The sequence below is a fragment of the Ammospiza caudacuta genome, chromosome Z (assembly GCF_027887145.1).
Source record: "Ammospiza caudacuta isolate bAmmCau1 chromosome Z, bAmmCau1.pri, whole genome shotgun sequence".
Taxonomy (NCBI): domain Eukaryota; kingdom Metazoa; phylum Chordata; class Aves; order Passeriformes; family Passerellidae; genus Ammospiza; species Ammospiza caudacuta.
The window spans coordinates 34,552,665-34,573,827 of NC_080632.1; the positions used below are offsets into that span (position 1 = coordinate 34,552,665).

The window sequence follows — 21,163 nt, forward strand, 5'->3', positions numbered from 1 at the left end:
AACACATTTGCATATTGGTTTTATAGCAAGGATTTGGAAACAAAAGCTGTGCATAAAAGGAACAGATGTTTTAGCCTGGTGATGTTTCCTGTTTGAAGAGAGTGAAATTCTTTCCACATCACATGAAGCATTTCAGGATTGCCATTAACTCTCTATATAAAGCACCCCCTTGCAAAGATTCCGGACACAAGCACGATGCCCAGACAGAATGTGTTTTCCCTACCTCATGATGCACGAAAACCAATGCAGTTAAAAACTGTTTAGATTTTTAAAAACCTGTGACACGTGGTCTTATCATCGTAAGTGGATTAGTCATAAAGCTTGCTTTAAGAGATGGCAGCAGCAATACAAATAGTTTTTTGATTCTGAGTTTCTAAACAGAAGTTAGTCTGCAAGAAAATAACTGGAGGGGAGAAGAAAGTCCATTTTCTACAAAAAATAAGGTAGGGTTTTTTGCCATGACTTACTCTCTTGTTCCCATATCCAGTTACTGTGTGTTCAAACAGTGTTGTTTGGTATTTCCTTTCCCCTTAATGTCTTTGCAGCTTACAAAAGTGTTAAATGTTTTAAGCATAAAAGCCTTTGTCAAAATCTGTGTGCCTAGAAGTGTCTCCAAGTGTCCTCCCCACTCCATCTAGTCTAATAAAAGCTCTTACCTGTTACTTTCTTGTATTCATCACACTACAAAAACACCACTGCAAATCACACAGCTAAAGAGACCTCACACATGTTTTCAAGTGAAAGCTGTATGCAGGAAAAACTGTTGAATTTAGAGAGGCATTCTTTGCACTAAGGCCTAGCATTAGGTTCTGATTGACCAGATCAACTACAAGCTACTGGCAGAATTGTATTCTACATTTCCCAAAGAGAACTTGAATATCTATGCAATGATTGATGGATGAGCCCCGTACCTTGGCTCCATTCCTGCAGTGCATTGCCACTCAAATGTGTGGGTTAATGAGAGCATTATAGTTCAGGTCAGAAGTACACCTTTGAAATGGATTCTCTACTCATTGCCCCTCATTCCTCATCATGGAGTAGGCCCCAACATCATTCCCTTTGGAGGACAACATCACTCTTTTCACATGACACCATCCCAGGAGATATTTTTCTCAGCAGCGAATGAGCATTGACTCTATAGAGCCACACTGCTGCCAAAGGAAAGCCCTCAAAATGCTTCAGTGCTGGGCAGCACCTCCCCAGCACCAGTCAAATGCAGGTGCCCCAGCTGCCCCTGCCTCCCACCAGGCTGTGCCAGGGGTGCTCACCACCATGGATCTGAAGTGGAATCCAGCCTGCAAGCCCTCGCTGGTGGCCTTGTGTACTGGGTTTGCATGGCCTGGGGTTTTGGTAGCAGAAGGGGCTGTATGGGTGGCTTCTGTGAGGAGCTGCCAGAAGCTTTTCCCATGTCCAGCAGAGCCAGTCCCTGGTGGCTCCAAAGATGGGCGCACCCCTGGCCAAGGCTGGGCCAATTGGAAATGGTGTTTAAGAAGAAATCAACCCAAAAGTTGTTGTGCAGTTGTAACTGTGGCAGAGAAGAGAGGAGTGGAAACACGTGAGAAGAACAACACTGCAGACACCAGGGTCAGTGCAGAAGAAGGGACAGGAGCTGCTCCAGGCACCAGAGCCCACATTCCTCTGCGGGCCGTGGTGCAGCCCATGGGGAAGCAGCTGTGCCCATGCAGGGCCACAGGGATGCAGAGATCCGCCCACAGCCCGTGGAGGAGCCCCACGCTGGAGCAGGCAGATACCCGGGAGGAGGCTGAGATCCTGTGGGAGGCCTGTGGAGAGAGGGCTCCTGCTGCCAGGCTGGAGCAGCCTGTCCTTGGAGCACTGCACCCCACGGAACAGTGACCCAGGCTGCAGCAGTTTTGGGAGAACTGTTGCCTGTGGCATGGACTCACATTGCAGCAGTTTGGAGGGAGCTGTTGCTGATGAGATGGAGCCACGTTGGAGAAGCTCTCAGTGAACTGTTTGCTGTGGGAGGGACCCTGCAGTGCAGCGGGAGAGGGACTCCCTCTCCCTGAGCAGCACGAGAAGCCACAGGTGATGAACCACAGGTGATGAACCAATGTAACACCCATTCCCTGTCTCCTTGTGCCAGCTGGGTAGGAGGTACAGCTGGCAAGGAAGGAGGAGTAGAGGGTAGGTGGTTTTTTAAGGACTTTTTTTACTTCTCTTTATCCTGCACTGATTTGTTAGTAGTAAGTTCACTTCATATCTTAAGTGGTGCCTGTTTTGCCCATGATGGTATTTGCTGAGGGATCTCTCCCAGTCCTCATCTCAACCCATGAATCGTTTCCTAAATTTTCTCTCCTCTGTCCAGCTGCAGAGGGGAGTGAGTAAGCAGTTCATGGGTGGGCCTTGTAACAGTGGTATGCTTGATTGCTGCACCCTCTATTTAACACTGATATATTATTTGCTCCTGAGAAAGAAAGGAATTATTTAGCCTAGAAGAAGATGATTCTGGATCAGCGAAAGTAAGCTGCCATAGGGCAGGAAAGCCACTCATAGCTGTATGACTCTTGTGCTCAGATCTCAGGTGGGAGACAGAACCATGGCAAACACAGTGGGCCCAGAAAATAATTTACTAGCCAGGGAGGCATTTCACTCCTCTCCAGGACACCACAGGCATGGTCCTGCCAGGAGCTCAGTGCCACTTGCAACAGGGATGAGACCCAGTAAGGAACATTTTACCCTCCAGCATTTTGTGCCTACACACAACACAGTGCTTATTACATCTTCAGTGTGCTCTGTACTTGCAGCATCAGATTGCAAATCTCACTGCAGGATGGGGTGTGATTTCAACATGAATGCCTGTGGTGAAACTTACTTATTGGCAGAAGGGAGTTAATAAACAAGTTAGAGTATTCTTCATCTGATTTGTGCTGAGATATCCCAGACACCTTGGGCAGAAGCAAACTAGGATGAACACATATTTTCACTCTGTGAGTAGTGTCCAAATTTCACAGGGGCATGAAACCCCACACATTTCTATAGAATAAGTGGAAAATTCTTTCCTCTATCTGAAATAATTTAAAGGATGGGTGCGCTCCCATCCTTTCTTATCATTTGATGGAGTCAATAGCACTGTTGTAGTGTTGATGATTTAAGCATGAAAGAAGCATTATAATTTTGCATTTCTTCTCATCAATAATCTTTCAAAACATTCTTCTGGGTTAAGAAATAAAGTTAGTGGGATTCACAGACTAGCTTATTGGTACAACGGCAAGAAACCAATTTAGATTAGATCAAGCTAGGTTAGGTTAGGGTAAAGTAGGTTTAGGTTGCACTAGGCTGGGCTGGGCTGGGCTGACTGAGGGTCAGGGCAAATGCAGTGGAAGTATTTGGGCATAAAAACTTCTTTCTCGGGAAGTGCAGTGCTGTTCCTGCTTAGTGCTACATGCGGTGACGTCGTGGGGTGGGGTAAGAGGGAAGAGGAGGGGTGATCTCCAAACAAACAGCTGCTGCAGCTGCAGAGAGGAAAAAGGAGAAAGCTCAGGAGCAGCAGCAGCAATCCGACCCTGCAACAGGTAATACTTCGTGAGTGCAGGTGACACAGACCGCTCAAATGCAAACAGGAGAGGGGAAAAAACAGTGGGTGGCATGTGGGAGAAAAGTACAGCAGCTGTACTCAGCAGCTCTCTTCTTCCTGAACTACAGGGCTTGCAGCTTGTCACGGCTAGGAAGGGGAAGACACAGAAGTTCAGACCAACATGACTTAATGTGAGTTAGAAGGAAACTATGTCAGCTGAGGGAATTTTCTAGCAGATCTTGCCTGCTGAGGGAAAAAAAAAGGAACATTGCTCTCTGGTTTCAGCGTGGGGGCTGGTTCCTCATGTGTGGTCAGCCAGCACGGGGACACGGGAAGGCAGCAGAGCACAGGAGTCCTGAGGGCAGGAAAGTGCTCTGTGCACGCAGGCCTGGGCGGGATCCTCCGTGTGGGACAGCCCTGAGAGCAACGTGAGGGCGGCCTGCGTCCTGTCACCCTGCAAGGGGCACACAGATGGGCAAGGGCTGACATGATCTGGGTGCCTCTGCTGTGCTCTCACCTCAGCTCATGGGGCAGCATGCTCCTGACCACCCTTCAGACACTGAGGGCACCTACCTCCGTGCTTGCCTTGGATGGTAGTTACCAAAGAGACACACTGAAGACCTTTGTGATAAAAATAATAAAATACAACAGTTACACTTTGTGAAATTTCTGCTCAAGGAAATACATCAAGCTTTGCAACTAAAATGATAAAATCTTTGCTGTGTGTGCTAGTTCTGACATTTCTTACATTTCATCTAGTTTTCCGGGTTTTGAGCCCACAGAGAAAGCAGATAAGTTTTCTGCTAAGCGAGGTTGATATTACATATGATAAGTGCATCCCTAGCATCTCAATGTACTTGGCATGAAATCAGCCACATTAAATAAGGTGAAACTGACAATTAAAACAGCAGACAGCAAGTGCTGCCTTCTGGGTCTGTGTCTCCTGCAAGAGCTATGTTTGTTTCTTTCTCCTGTCATCAGTGCAGGCAGAGTAATGAAATGAGCTGTGACCACTGTCGTCCCCACAATGCCTTCAGATGAAAGAAACTTGAACACCTTAAAGCAAATCACACTGCAAGGGAGAGATGTGGCAGCAGGTCAGGCACCAGGGTGGCAAAGGGAGGTTTGGAAGATTAGCCAGCAAGTCTGAGGCAGGCTCAGAGACTGAGCCCCTACTCGATGTATAGTCTGTGTTTTGTCTGCAACAGTGCTGCAGAAGCAGGTTCTGGGAGCGAAATGTGGAGTCATCCCTGCTGAGAACCGATGGGAGCGTGGGATCTAAATAAAGACCATCTCTTCTGCCCTTCACATTTCACATAGAAGCAGATGCCTGAGTTTTGTATTGTGACACAGAGCTGTTGGAACAGGGAAATAGATTATCTTCAGCCTGCTTCTGTTTCCATAGGTGAAGAGGTCGGCCTTTGGATGAGAAGGACCTTGGTGAAAAGTTACATTTCAGCTTCCTTTTATCACACTGAAATCACCTTTCAGTTTCTCTAGATTTCTTTGCTTCTGTGAAAAGCTTTTGTTTGGTCTTAGGTACCTTTTGTGTGGGGATTGTCAAAGTAGGCTGAAAAGGTGTGATGCAGTCTCAGATCTGGGCTGTTTCTTCACAGTGGAGAGTTTCAGCAGGGGAGGGAGCTGGAGCTGTGCCACTTGCAGCTCTGGGCCAGGGTCTGCCTGTTGTCCAGCACCACATCCCTACACTCTCTGGGGAATATGGGGCCCTCCATTAATGTCAGCAGTCCCTACACATTCCAGCAGTCACTGGTATATTTTAAAGATGATGTGTTCTAATGTACAACAGCTGCCACACTGCCAAAACACTAATGTGAGGCCATGTTTACAAATGTTACTCCCTGTTTAGTCAAGATTAAGTACCTTAAGAACTGCAAAAACAACAATTTTCTAGGCAGCCAATGCAGGAAGAGTTTGGAAAATACAAATCACTGAAAGACAGGCTCTGAGGATGACAGACAGACGTATCAAACTAAACTTCAGAAGAGAGAAGCCATGTGCTCAGCTTGCATCCAGTGCAATGCCCACGCAGCAGCATAAGACCAAAAGAGTGGTGGAGCTGCTGAGTGGAAAGCCTCAAGATTTTCATGTCTGTTCCTTCCTTTTGTAACTGCCATACAAAAATACCTGTCTGTCCAGTAACAAGGCTGTTTCTTAACATAGAACAATGTTCTTAATTTTTTGTGTTTTTATAATATATAGTTTCCCAACTTCTTCTTACCACAAGATGGAGCAAAGTGTCATTCAGTAATAAAACAGATGGAATTTGGTTTAAATATTAGTTGATCTCACTGGACTTTAGTTCAATTCAGCTGTATCCTACTTTTCCCAAAAGGAAGGTATATATGGAATAGATTCCTTATATTTTGGGTCCTTATATGTCTTATTTTTACAGTATCAAAGGACAATGATGTCTTTTGGGAAATGTTTTATTCCCACAAATCTTTTTGTGCTTAAAGAAGTGATGATGTGAATAGCTCTCATCCTACAACTGGAAGAGAGGAAGACAAGCACTTTCATAGCCTCCCTGCGATTTACCAACAATAAATATTTAGAAGATCAGTTTATCTAGATCAATTTAAGTAAGTCTGTAAGTATTGTTATTTATGGTCCAATGCTAGGAATGAAGGATAGACATTCATCAAATTTAGATATTTTTGAACAGAGAAATTTATTCCATTTTTTAATATACAGATACAAATGAAATGAAGTTTTTGTCAGAGACATACCACAGGATCAAGGCACAACTTGAAAAGAATACTACTTATTAGGGCAGGAAATTAATAGGTCCAACACAGGAGATAAATTCTAGTAAAAAATTAACAAGTTAATTTCCTAAAAAGTAGTCTTACAGATGAAGGAAAAGTAAACCTCTTTTTTCAGAGTAGACCAGAAGAAAATACATTTATGGGAAATTTGGTATATGCAGAGCTTATGAAGTTTTGCAAAAAGTCAGATTGTCCATGAAAATTATGTTAGAATAGCTGCAAAATTTAGTCTTCTTCCACAGGAGATTTTGTTTATTAAATGCAACTTGAATCCAGAAGTTAATGGAGTGTTTTTGTTTAAATAAATACTTCTTCCTCTGGAGGCACAAATTTCCCTTTATGGCCACAGATCACCCTAATGATTGGTGGGAACTCTGAAAATTTTTCTGAGCATATCTTAAAAATATAGCAAGTCTATAGCAAGAAAAGGAGCCTTTAATTCATTAGACAGAGTTCTGTTCTGGGACCTCTGAGAGACACACACACTGATTAGTTTATATTTCATAGAATCAAAGAATGATTTGGGTTGGAAGGGACATTGAGAATATTTAATATCCATTCAGCTCCCTCTAGTTCCAACGCCCTTGCCATGGGCAGGGACACCTTCCACTAGTCCAGGTTGCTCAGAATACCATCCTTCTTTTGGCCTTGAACACTTCTGGGAATGGGGCATCCACAGCTTCTCTGGGGAACCTGTGCCAGTGCCTCACCACCTTCACAGTAAAGACTCTTTCCTTAATATCTAATCTTACCCTGCCCTCTTTCAGTCTAAAGCCATTCTCCCTTGTTCTGTCACTTCATGCTCTTGTAAAAAGTCTCCATCTTGTTAAGTTCCCTTCAGGTACTGAAGAACCACAATTAGGTCATCCCGAAACCTTCTCCAGGCTGAACAGTCCCAATTCTCTCAGCCTTTCCTCACAGGAGAAGTCCTCCATCCCTCTGATCATCTTGTTCTCTTTTGCTCTGATCCTCCTCTGGACTCTCTCCATCAGTTCCATGTCCTTGCTGTGCTGGGAGCCCAGAGCTGATGCAGCCCTGCAGGTGGGCTCTCAGCAGAGCAGAGCAGAGGGGCAGAATCCCCTCCCTGGCCCTGCTGCCCACGCTGCTCTGGATGCAGCCCAGGACACGTTTGGCTCTCTGGGCTGGGAGTGCCCATGGCTGGGTCATGTCCAGCCTCTCCTCCCCCAGCACCCCCAAGTCCTTCTCCCCAGGGCTGCTCTCAATTTCAGCTCTTTTCCTTTGATTTATTGACAAGTCCAAAGAGCATGCAATTTCTTACAATGTTGTTTTACGTCATATAGTTTATTATTTTCACTTTCCACAGCTTTACCATGAACATGTACTTGTTTGTGTATGACTTAATGCAATTCTGTGGACATTCTTGGATATTTACAAATATGATCATCAGGTTCATGACCTTTGGAAAAGGTAAGGCTCCTTCTCTATTTTCCTTGGACATTTTAAGTGGTAGTGACAGACACACAGAGATGTCAAATTAAGAGATAAAATTAAGATTATGAAGATGTGTATGTCCAATACCAGGGACTGTAATTCAATCAGAAAGGCACTCAATTTAAAAGGCTGAACAAATTACTTCTGCCTGTCGTCTACCCTTGTCACACTGGGAATGAAGATCTTGTTTTGCTAATGAACTTCAATATTCAGTGGCATGCTAGTAACATTTGAATTAGGCATAAGTCTTAACGACTAGGTCCAGTCATTATGGCAAATATTAAACTTATTGAAGCCACCAGGAGAGATCTTTGTGGTTATTACACATGACTCTCTATCTCCAAAAACATTACCATATATTTATCTTTCTGTTGCCTGGGGTTAGGACACAAAAATAGAAAACTAGTGACTGGAAATTTAAAATTACTTATGATGGCGGACAGTTGTAGGCATATAAAATGCCTACTTTCTGGACTACTTATTTTCAGCAGTGCAGATACAGACAGGAACTCAACATTTTTTAGTGTTTAGAAATTCCTTATGCATTTCCTCAACATTTTCTCCTATTTAGAAACACCCTAAAGCAGTATCTCTAAAACAACAAATCCCGCATAATGTTTGCCCATGCTTTAAGTACAGGGAATTTAATTCTTTTCTCAGCTTCCTGCCTCTGTGTCAGAGCCACACACACACAGAGTGGACTGCCTCCTTCACTCCCTGAAGCATTTCTTCTGCTACCCAGAAGTTTCGTACTGTGTGACCTTTATTTCTTGCCATCTCTAGTGATGATAGAGTAAAAGCAAACCCAGCAGTTACTCCAGATTTTAACTGTATAACCATCCTCTAATCTTCCTCTTAATTTTGCCTTCAGATTCACTGGCTGACACATTTCACTCCATAGGACTTGTAATGCGCCTTTGCCAGTTGTTATCTGTACTGGAGATCCTGCACATCCTCATTGGCATTGACAAAAGCCGTCTCTTCCCCAGGTTTTTGCAGGTAAGTTGGTTCTCAAAGCTCTCCTTTCATGATCAACACACATCAGCCATGCCTGCCCCTGGGGACAAGCCCAGGCTGACCTACCCTGAATGTTGCTCCTGCACCCTTCCTCAGGCAGCCTGGTTTCCTGGTAGTTTCCTATCTGCAGGAATTGCTTCCTCAGAACTAGGCTGGTTGGGAAAGAGCTCACCTGTCAACTTTTTTCTTTTTGAGTGAAACTGAATGGTAAGTACCCGATGCTTGGTCCCCAGCATGGACCCAGAAAATGTCCAGATGAGTGGCCACCAGCAGATGTGGGTCAGTGGCCAATTGCAGTAATCAAACTCCAGGGGGGCTTGGTCCTTCTAAATTTCTCCCTACATGACCTCCTAGCATCCCTATATTCCCCCCAAGTTATCTTCCCCTCCTTCCAGTGGGGATGCACTCTCCTCTTTTTCCCTGACTTCCAATAAGTTCTCTGTTTAACCAAGCTGGTCTTTTCCCCTAGTGGTTTGTCATATGTTCAGCTGAAGGCAGAAAACCAGCCAAAACATCACATGATGCTATAGCAGAAAGCATTATGATAGTCTGACGATTTCCTTGCCACGCTATTTTTTATTTTTCCTTTTGGGTGCTAATATCAGGTTTTGTTATTTTTTTCTTAATGCATTGGAAAAAGGAAAATGATTACTTGAATTTACCTTCAAACCTTTTCAATCCTTAGTATTTGAGTAATGGTGAAACTCCTATTTCTCTCAGCAGTCAGAAGGCAGAAGACCAAGGGTAGTTAGTTATGTTTTTAGTTTTCTGGATAGCCCATTTTTGTCAAATGACATATTCATGGGTGAAGATGTTCCTCTTTCCAAGTCTTCATTAACTGTCTAAAAAACCAATTAACTAATTGACTAATACAGATCTCTGTTCTTTACACTGCTCCCTACGTATGGTAGCAAATCCATCAAAATGTAAAGAAATGCTTTTCCTTGCCTAAATCCACAGGCTTTGATGCTAATCTAGGGGAGAAAGAAGACTCCTATCTAGTATGACCTGTAACAAATCTTACATGTCTTGGAAAGAAGAGCACCCTGCTCTTAGTCATTAAAGCAAGCCTTGCCCTGACAGAGTTTACACATTCCCCAGCCCTGACATAGTCTGTTTCTTTCCTAGCGAGGCTTACACAAGGCAGAGATCAGGGAGGCCTGCACAAACACTATTCTCTGTTGCCACAAATGACATTAGTATGAAACGGATATTCTGAGCAAGAAAAGGGTGACCTTTCTTGGGCAGTGTGGTTTGTGCAGTGCTCTCCTGGAAAACATGGAGAGGCGGCTCAGGGAGCCATGTGGCACTGTGGCTCTCAGTGTTTGCCTCACACCAAATACAGTTTTGGATCCTTACTTGGTTTTTTCCCCATCTGCACTCTCACCACAAACAACTCTCTTCCTTTGATGTTAGCAGCAGCCTTATGCTGTCCAAACGAGATGCATGAGCTCTTTGGTGGAGACTCTGCTGTCCCATGGGTTACTAGTTGTGCTGAGAGCATAGGTTAAGCAGCTGTGTGCCACCACTACTCCCACATGCCTTGTCACACTTTCTTCACTGCCTCTTAGGAAGAAAAAAAGGTATATTTTCCACAATGAACTAGGGAAGGACAGTTGGTTAGGAGATGTTTACCTTGCTACGGCTTTCTAGACTCTGGCACAGTCAGGGCACTGATAAAGGTGAACGAATTTGAGAGGGGCTGCCTGGTTCTGTGCTCCCATCACCTATTCCAACTCAGAGCTTAAAACATACCCCTGTATGCATCCATCATTAACAGGCATATGCATGCACATCCACAGTGAAGTTCACTTGGGGTGATCACTAGGATGAGAGAACAGGTGGGTCAGGCAATGTCAGGGAAGTGCATGGGTGGAGGCCTAAATTAACATTGAATAAAACAAGTTGGGAAAGGGCCTCGTGGTGGCAGTTTTTCTGTAGGCATTATGGCAAATACAAGATGTAAATGAATCCTTGACTGAAAGATTTCTGCCTATTGTATTTGTTGTGGTTTAGTAGCATTTAAGAAAAACACTTTGAGATACATGATACAATTAGTGGAAAAACAAACTCAGAGGAGTCTTCTGGAAAAACTCATTGAGGGACAAAGTCTCGGGCCACCAGGTACCCAAAAAGAGCAAGGTAGGTCAAGGCGAACTCACCATGAGAGAAGGATGAGTCCTGTGTGATGGATGTGCTGGGGTAAGGTGAGGCAGGGGATGGTCACAAAGCTGGTTCAAAGGGATGTCTCTCAGGCCATTTACACCTTAAATAATTGGAGGAGGGCAGGAGAGCATGTCACATGTCATTGTCACCACCAAAACGGAAGGTAGTGAAATGTGTTAGTCTGGCTAGGGAGTAAAGGCTAAAAGGACTTGTACCATAGCGAGGAGAGAGGAAAGGTCTAAGAAAAGGCTGGTGCTTTTGTGAAACAAAGAGCAGTTCTTCATTCTGTGCAAACAAATTGAATTTACCGAACCAAAAGCAACGTACTATAGTTCTGTGATAAAAAAAATATTTTTTAACTCTAAATATTTAGTGGCACTTTTCTCACTTTCTTCTGCTGTTTTTTTTGTTGTTGTTGTTGTTGTTGTTGTTGTTGTTGTTGTTGTTGTTAATATGCAGTAAATTGAAGAACTATGTAAGAATTTCAGGTACTGAGTATGAAATTGCACAGTCATGTTACTAAAAAATGGAAGTGAATGTGCTATTTTCTCTAGCCAAATTTGCTCTGTTTCGCTTACTTGATTAACAAACTCAGTCTGCCTTGTAGAAACTTACATCACCCTACAGAACCTGCTGTATCCTATGAGAGATCAGTGTCAGAAAAGGAAGGAAATTCCAATTTGATTTTAAAGGAGGAATGAAAAGTGAAAACATTACATTTATGCTTGGTGATATGTCAGCTCATGCTTCCTTTTTATGAATGTGAAAACATGGAACTTGTAGTTTCATGCTTCATTTTTTATTTAAAGCATGAGAATAGTTACAGAGAATATCACATCTTCATTCATGCAAGGACAGATGATCCACACAGGAAATGATCCACGGCTGAGCAGCAGCACATGCATTTTATCTACGTGTGTGTATGTGTGTGTATTTATAAATGTACATGACTCCATGTATATATGCATACAGATACATGTGTACATATATGAAGACAATGTCAAAACGTACTACTCTTCTCCAAGAAGCACCCTGCCTCTTGCAGAAAATATCACCAGTCTTTGACTAACCTCTGCATTTGCCTTTGATCTGTGTGGGTTACCTAAAGTGAGGAGTGCTGTGAAAGGAAAGAGAATAAAGGCAAGCAGATAGGCGACCTGCTGATTCATCCAGAGAAAGAGATAGGATGCTACTGTCTGTCCTCACAGGGATATCAAAATTGTCCTGAGCAGCCAGCTCTGTGTCCTGCCCCACAAATGTGCTCCTGACCAAGGCCACATCCTTCTAGTCTTAGTGTCTTGTGGCTGCTTTGTGCAGCCCATTGCTTGCCAGATGAGGCCACAGTCTAACAGGAACAAAATACCTCAAGATGACCAGTTTGTACCATGTCCAATTTCCTGTTCTTGCAGGTGCTTAACATACTTTATAGTTTGATTACTGGGTCCCTTCATGTGTAATTAGCAAAGCTGTGTGCCTCAATTGCTCCCCTTCCCCAGTATGAATCTCTGATGGAGGAAATCTGCTGAACCCCAAGTATGTGGTTCTCAGTGCCTCATGTTTCTGCTTGTATCCTGGTGAGAGAAGAAAATCCACTGATTCTTCCACTTCCAGATTATAAGGCTGAATTGTGGGTCTCCCGTAGTTGTTCTGTCACTGGCCAGCACACATCCATTTGAAAATGGAGTTTCAAACTGGAGTTTGAAATGGTAACTACCTTTCTACTGCTTGTCCTTTCTCTCACTGAAATGGGATTGGATCCCAGCCATTTACCCCATGCTGTTTTCTAGCACATTTCCTCCTAGCCATTTTTTGAAAGGTGAGTAACCATTTGGAAAATCTTCCAGCTCTGACATCTAAGAACATGTCCATCTTTTCACTGTCATGATGAAGCCCTTGGTCTCTAGCACAACTACCTGTGGCAATTCTCTGAAATAGCTCTTGTATTAAAAATAATGCAGAACTCTCTCTCCACATCTCAGGTCTGATTTTCGGGTCAGTGACAAAGTGCCCACACCACCAATGCTGCATTCTTTACCATTCTACATCTAATAATTTTAACTCAGATCCTATTTTATCTGTTCTCTCCAGCACACAATACCACCCAGTGCTCACACAGCTTTTACCTTTGTTTTGATTTCCTTCTTGTGATGGTTGCCTTGCCATGTTTCTTGTATCTCTGTTCTATCTGGTTTCAGATCTGCATCAATACTTCCAGTTCCCCCATGGTTTTGCTGTGTACCTCAGCATCAGTGTACAAACACAAGCACATTAGCTCTCACTTTCTGTTTCCTGACCCATCTATACAGAAGTCTGCCAACATCTGACCTTTTTAAAAATCAGTTCCTCAGTTAGGGACCTAGCAAAAGATGACAGTCACAGGAGGGTGAGAAACAGGAAAACCACTTTTAGCTGTTCTGGCCCCTCAGTGCTTTCCAAGGTGAGGAACCAGATCCCTGGGGGATAGACAGGCTCTCTTTCTGTATGAAAAATTGCTCTGACGTAATTTTGCTGAATAGTGAAGGCTGCTTTATCTGACACATGTGGTTTGTGAAAAAAGAGAGCTCGTGGCCAGAATGGTCCATGCAGGAACCTGTAAATATTACATAGCAAAACTACCACACAAACTTGTTGAGAGCCAAAATTCTTTGTTTAAGGTAGGGTCTGGGGAAACCAATGAAGAATAACAATGCTTAAAAAAACAACCTTGGTAATCCACTTTAATTTGGTAACTTTTAACTGACTTGACATCACAACTTGTGAAATCATTACAGCTAATGTACCTTATGGAAGATATGGCATTGGGTAAAAAAATCCAACCTAATAAAGCTACCTCAATTTATACCAACTGCTTAGGTGTATGTTTTCTCCTTCAACACTTTCAAATACTCTATTTGTAAATCAGAGTGAATTGTTACTGTTCTAGGACAGCTTGACAACTCTTGGAGTAGTGATGAAGGGCAGGGCATGGATACTATTAGAAAAACTGTCAGGAAAGCTGCAAAAAGATACGCTTTTAAAAAAATTCTTGAGTTTTAATATTACCAAAGTATTTATTTTAAGCTGGAGACATTTCCTGTTTAATCCACTTTATCTTTTTGTTTGTGGGTTGGATAAAGTTCAACCACTAGAAAAATGCTAGGACATAAATACTGTGGCAATCATTCACATAAGTGACAAGCTTACACCCACTTCCCGTAACCAAGAATAAGATGGAAAGAAAGATAAGGAATTCTACTTTTCCTCCTTCTCTCTGCAAATCTTACATGAAAGAGATTCCTTGGGACACAGATTCCAAGATATGAGGAGCAGGTCTGGGAGTGTAAGATCACTACTTCCTGGCATGTGAGCCCCTTCAAGAAGGGCCCTCTGTATCCTACTGCCTCCCACACAGCCTGCAAGCAAGGAAGCTTATCCCTGCCAGCCCTCCAGGTAGGCAGGTGCAGCAGGAGTAGTCCTTGCTTCCACAACCTCTCTGGGCTCACCCACAGGTTTCCTTGGCTACAAACCAAGCCCTCCCCTCTGGCAAGCCAACTTCCGCATGTACCATAACAGGTCTTTGATGCTACGGCCAGCCATGTCCACTTCTCTTTGCTGAAGGACCTTGAACAAAAGCAGGCCATGGAACAAAATATTCACTGCTAATTTTGTGTAAAGAAAACTGTATCCATTTGCGGCCTCCTATTTTGCCAAAATGCCACAGAAATAACAGAGAAGGTGCTAACTGAATTCAAAGTTTTCTTTTCTTTTCAGATCACGGAGAGAATAATTATTTTATTTGTCGTGATCAACAGTCAGGAAGAAGTTCAAGGGAAATATGTCGTCTGTGTTTTATTTTTCCTTTGGAATTTATTAGATGTGGTCAGGTAAGGGGTCAACATCAAAACCATGAGGGGAAAACAGGTTATTCTTTCCAGCTGAACTCTACCCCCATTGTGCAGCAGACTCATTTAATTGTTTCAGAATTGGCAAAGCGTATTATCCATTTTTAAATAAAAGCTTGAACTTTTTAAGTTACCTAATGATTTTTACAAAAATCCACATGGTTAAGATGCAGAGTAATTTACAGATGTAAGGTAGAATAATGCATTAGCAGATTGCATTAATATTTGTAGTTCAAAGGCTTTGACATTTTTAACAAAAATTTAGAAGGAAATCACAACTACCTTCTGGAGAACAGCAATTCCTGAAACCATCCTGGTTGCCACTACCACCCTGTTGCTTTATTATTTTATTTTTTTATACACTTTGATCCAAGATTGATGGCACAGTAAGGCAGCACCAGCAGAACTTCTTGCAAAGGCAGGAAGATTATTCTGGTTGATTGCACTGTGCCTTCCAAAAAGCCAAGAGCTCCTATTCCTGATGCAGGAGACTGACAGTGTAGTAGGGCATATATCACACCACAAGAATAACACATACTTCTCATATGTAATGTAAGCCTCTATGCACCTCAGTTTGTAGGCTTATAACATGTAAATACAGAATTAAGAAGCATTTTAAGAAGACAGCTCTCACAGCAACCCATGTATTGCAGCAGAACTTTTTTTTCTTGATAAAATGCCTTTCTGCTAGTTTAAATATATTGCTTAGGGCACTGGCTGAAGAATATAGTTTTAGGCAGAAAAGGAAACTTATGTTATAAAAGAGATAAGAAACAGGAAAGTGTCAGAGAGAATTAATAAAGATTTTAGGTCAGCTTCAGAGTATTTCAAAATACATTTTAATAGGCTGCTGCTTGTATTAATTGATTATACTTCCCTCCCATTTCTTCTTGAAGTTTGTAAAACTAAAACAGTATGAACCTAATCTGAAATGAAAGGGTTCAGTGCAGCTGGACAAATGCCAACAGTATAAACTGTTGGCTGTGAAGGTTTGTTGGTGCATAATAGCACCATTGATGCATCATTATTTTCTACCCTTTCTAAAGAACAGAGTTAAACACCACAGCAATAACAGCAGTTGTTTAATAGGAAAGCTCCTGTGGTCTATAGCAGAAATTACCAATTCAAATAAACCATAATACAACTCATACAAATTTAGAATTCTTACCTGTTTTATGTTACAGCATCCATGACAATGTCCTAGTATCTCAAAGAAGTATTCATGTCTAAAAGTGTATAGGCATCTCCCCCATCTCTTAGCCAACTACTCTTGAAGTATTACAAGTTTTTACATATAAAGTTTCAGGGACATAAATTTCTCTGAAGGACTATTTATTAGGCATCATGGCTAGTGATATACTGACAGCAAGGTCTGATTTTTCCTGCTTATACCATAACAGCCCAAGGAATTGCATAGAGAGGGACTAGCTGTTTCTTTTTTGTATTGTGTTGACATTCAGTCTTAAGAGCAACAGTAATAGAAAAATGGAGGCAATCCTGAGGTTGCAGAGGGCAGCCTTGAGAGACAATGGTCCATTTTCAATGGTCCACTCTTCTACAGGCCAGGTATGATGCAAAATTAATCAAAAAAAAGGGAGTACAGGTGTGTTTAACACCAGTTTTATCTGTTGGAAAGTCTAGCAAGCTCACAGTGCATGAAGTCTTTCAGCTGACCGTAATCAGACCTGTTTCTCCAGTGTTTGGAGAGCTGCTGTACCACTTTAAGATCAAACCAAGATCAGGTCACCTTTGGAGACTGAAGTACTAAGCATTCTGTTCTCCCTATAAACAACAGTAGCAGCCGCAGTAAAAATAAAATGCTGCAGTACACTTTGAGCAACTGCTTTTTTTGGACATACTACCCCTGCTGAGGTCCAGGAGGGGGACAGATGTACTACCAGTTATGTACCTGCAATTGTCTTCTTGTTTAACCTTCTCCAGCAGTGATTCAGCTAGCTCAGCAGTCATAAATCAGGGTTTTCTCAGTCCCAAGCAACAGTGATATTCTGCCTGCCCCTCTCAGTTGCAACACCCCCATCTGAAATCCATTTTCTGATGGAGTAGTATGAAATCGTGCTGGTTTCTTGTAGAGCTTTTTGTCTGGAGGGTTTTATTGCTGTCTGCCTGCTCCAGGGTAGCACCACAGGTAACTCTTCTGAAAAACTGAGCCATCTACTTTCAGGCATTGGATTCTGAACAAAAACTGTTGCTGGCTCTGAAATTTACTTAGCTCCAAGCTCTTCTGCAAGTCCTTTGAATTTTCCACTAGTGTATCTTTATTCTAAAGACATCATAATTTCCTCTGAGACCATCTGCTTTCCTCTTATTGCAGGTACACTTACAATATGTTGGCAAGGATGGGCATATACTACCTACCACTAACATGGCTCAACTTCTCACTGTGCATCCCGCTTTATCCCCTTTCAGTTCTGGCTAAAGGTAAGGAGTTGCAGAGGGTACCAACCACTTGCTTCCTTAATATTCTTCAGTAAAATGTGATCACTTCAATTGCCATTTCTGTTTAACATAGCTCCTCATGTGCTGCCAAAGCTGTCATAAATGTTTGTGTACCTTCATATTAACCTCTGTGTCACCTCTGTCTCTCTTTTCTGTTATTTTTTCTTTCATAGGGACTATCTGGGGTTTGGGGTTGTGTGTCTGGTAGGTTTTAGGGGTTTTTTGTTTGCTTGGTGTTAAGTTTTTAAAAATCTGGGAGAATGTTCTTTTTGTCTAAGTAAAGCAGAAAGATACCCTCGTAAAAGACATATGGATTCCCCCCTTCCAGACTGAGTGTACTAGACAGCAAGTTCCAAAGCTTCTCCCATGCTGAGGCTGACCTTACTGCCTCAGGCCATACTTAGCAGGTTATCATACTTACATCTGCCCACTGAGAACACACTGAAAGTTTCTGACAGAACTTGTTAGTGAATAGGATATATTTATTAATTCTAGAATTTAGAGCAATTAGCACCCCTAACCCACAAAACTGAACTCAAGGAGAAAACATGCATATGTATATGAATGCATATATTGTATATATGTATAGGTATATAAAATATAAAAGGTAACTGACTTGTTCATTAAGCTTTTGATGATCTTCTGCTTCCTTTAGACTAAGAATTTACCATGTTTTTACAGGATTTGCAATTTGTGTATCACTGCCTTATTTTGAATCCTTTGGCACATACTCCATCAAGCTACCATTTCCATTTACCTTCTCAATCTACTTCCCCTATGTTCTGAAAATGTACCTGATAGTGCTCTTTGCAGGTAAGTATCTCATCTTCCAGAGCGCTGAGTCTCAACACAACTGGGATGCCCTTCCAACAAAAAATCAAATCTGTACTGGGCCTTTCACAAACTCTAACCCTCTCTGCTACATGTCCTGCAGACCACTGCAGGAAAGTGCATCACTACCTGTTTGATTTCTAGTATCTTTCAAAAACAAATAGTTAAATATGCAAGATACACCATGCCTATGGTGCATAAAAACACAAACCTATAGAAGTTGTTTCAGTGATGCCTGCCTTACAGCTATTTAGTGAAACTTGCTTTTTTGTTTGGTTTGGTTTTTTTTTTAATCAATTCCCATTTGATCATACGCTAGTTCTGTGTAACTGTTCCTCACTCAGAACTCCTAGCTGGGATGAAAAATTATATCTAAATTAAGACTTTTACAGCATGATTATTGAAAGGGATGAAAAAACAAGGCCACTCCAAAACTTGCATGTAAACAGATATTTTATCCTTCTCATCAAAACACTTTGGAAAAATTTCAACCGAATTTAGCTGCATCATAAAGAAGTCTTTGGTCTGTCATTGGCTTTAGGATTTGAAGGATCTCATCTTTATAATGGAGTGTTCTGTTCCTAAGTACATGGAAGGAACTGTGCAAGGTTGCCAGATGAAGGCTCTTACAGTTCCTTCTAAATTAATTGTAGACAGTTTGAATTCTACTCCTTTGTCCTTACACTGTTTTGTGTTTTGATTCAGGTATGTGCTTTATCATCCAGAACCTCTTCTCCGAGAGAATGGCACACTTAGGGACAGGCAACATCAAAAATAAAAGAAGCTAAGTTTATATTTTGTTTGGAAGGACAAAATACATTCCTAGGGGATTGCTGCACATAGTAGTTAAAAACAAACTGGAAAGCTTTCTCAATGCAAAACTCCTCTTTGCATGAACATTATCTGGCTATGTAGAATTTTCAGAAAAGGCAGATTTCTTGAATGCACCTCAAAAATACAGCAGCTTTTGAAAAATTTTGAATGTTTTGACTTCAAATGGCCAGAGTTTTTTAAATTAAGTGTTTTTTTCTAATACATGTTACAGAATTCTGAAAAAATTGAAGCATGCCACAACTCACAGCCACACCCTTATTTCAGTGTTAGTTCTTTTCTATAGCTACAGATATTCTGTAATGACAATATCATTTAATCTGTAAGATTACTTTATACTAGGCCAACGTATATGTACCTCACATATAAATGCTAAATTGTCTGGAACTGGAATCTGTCAAGCAGCAGAAGCCAGAACCTTTGCAGTCTAGAGACTAACATGCTGATTAACATGCTGATTAACCCAGGCGTTCACTAAGGATCCTTCATGTTCGGGTCTCATCCTTCAGTTATCAAAAGATGGTTCCAGAAAATGCAGCTAAATCAGAAAGGCAAGTGTTATGCTACTCATCTACTGTACTGCTACTCATCTACTCATCATCATGAGTAGAATGATGATGCTACTCATCATTCAAGGCGATGTTTAAGGGTCAGAAATAAACACTTGTTATCATGTGTTTGGCATGTCACTCTCTTACCCCACAGTAATTTCCTTTCATGCTGAACAGCAGATAGATATGTGCAAAAGAAGTGTGATATAGTCAGGTCAAATAATATGTTGTTCCTAAAAGGGAACTGAATGACTGTCAAAAGCCATGTGCAAAATTCTAGGCATTTGACTCAATTGTGCCTCATACTTCTCTAGGATAAACTGTGAGAATGCAAGTAGAACATAGGCTTTTCAAAGGTTGGCAATGAAGAATGTACACAGCAACCCAATGGATTATACAGGCAAAAATAGCTAAATAATTCCTTAGAGGTTGGCAGGAGCTTTTCTGATGTTTCATCTGTATTGATTATCATCTATGTTTCAATTCAAGCATGTGGGGGAGAAAAGTGAGGCTATTTTTTTTTTTAGCTGACTGAAAACTCTGAGAAGGGAGCCTAGATAGTAGGAGTAGGAGAGAAGGTAATATTTAAAGGGAAACTAAATACTGTTAAAATATGAAGAGGCTTTTGCCTATACAACTTTTCAAACCATGCAGCCTAAGAGATTATATAAGGAAACAGTGAAGCTAAATTAATTTGTTATGAAAGGTCACCTACTGTAATTTCTATTTATTTCATACATGTGGCAGACAATGCCTGCAAACTGTTTTGACCACCGAATATTTACAGACCATAAAGAACAAGATCAGCTTAGAATAGTATAGTGTCAACCCTGGATTTGTTTTTTTCAAACCACTGCAAACAGAAATTTGGAACTTTGTAGAGAAACAGGAGTGCTTTCACTTTGGGCTTTTGTCTGACCCAAACTGATTCAAGTGTGAACAGTGTTAAGAAACATACAGAACAGCTAAATAAAGTGACAGTTTTGAAGACAGCTGGAGTAAATCCATATTAAATTACTATATAGCTTGCTAAAGTTGAAACATGAACATGTTTGCCTTGGAAATTCAACTCAACATGCCAGAAACAGCTGGTTCTAGTCAGTTCCAAAATGGAGCCACTGCAGGACACTGCTGTGCCAAACAGCTAGGATGATGCTCTGGCATTTCTCTGAAAACTTAAGAAAAGGTAAGAAATGTTACACATTTGCAAGAAAGAAGAGTAAGAACAATGTAAGAGAAACAGCTCTGTACACTGACACCAAGGTCAATGGAAAAGGAGAGGAAGAGCTACTCTAGGCACTGCAGCAGATTCCTCTGCAGGCCATGAAGAAGACCATGGTGGAACAGGTTGTCCCTCTGCAACCCAAGGAGAAACAGACCAGACAGGATATCACATGGCAGCCTGTGGAGGACGCCAGGCTGGAGCAGGTGGCTGTGCCCTGAGGGAAGCTGCAGCCCAAGGAGTGCCCACACAAGCAAAGCAGGAACTGTGGCCCATTAGGGACCCCTATTGAGGTAGCTTTTTCCTAATGGACTATACCCCATGGAAAGGACCTATGCTAGAGCAGTGCTTGAAGAGCTGCAGCTTGTGAGTAGAAACCATGAAGGACTGTGCCTCATGGCAGGGATCCCCATGCTGGATCAGAGCAACAGTGA

At 41.9% G+C, this 21,163-nt stretch overlaps 1 protein-coding gene across 1 annotated transcript; it reads left to right on the top strand.

The window, feature by feature from the left end:
- The first annotated feature begins 3,488 nt into the window (after positions 1-3,488).
- On the top strand, positions 3,489-20,558 carry HACD4 (3-hydroxyacyl-CoA dehydratase 4). The gene is made up of 7 exons (XM_058824055.1): positions 3,489-3,533; positions 7,646-7,749; positions 8,645-8,772; positions 14,707-14,819; positions 17,170-17,276; positions 17,976-18,107; positions 18,831-20,558. The coding sequence occupies exons 2-7, from the start codon at positions 7,653-7,655 to the stop codon at positions 18,911-18,913; spliced, it is 660 nt and encodes a 219-aa protein (XP_058680038.1). The 5' UTR covers positions 3,489-3,533; positions 7,646-7,652; the 3' UTR covers positions 18,914-20,558.
- Positions 20,559-21,163: the final 605 nt, after the last annotated feature.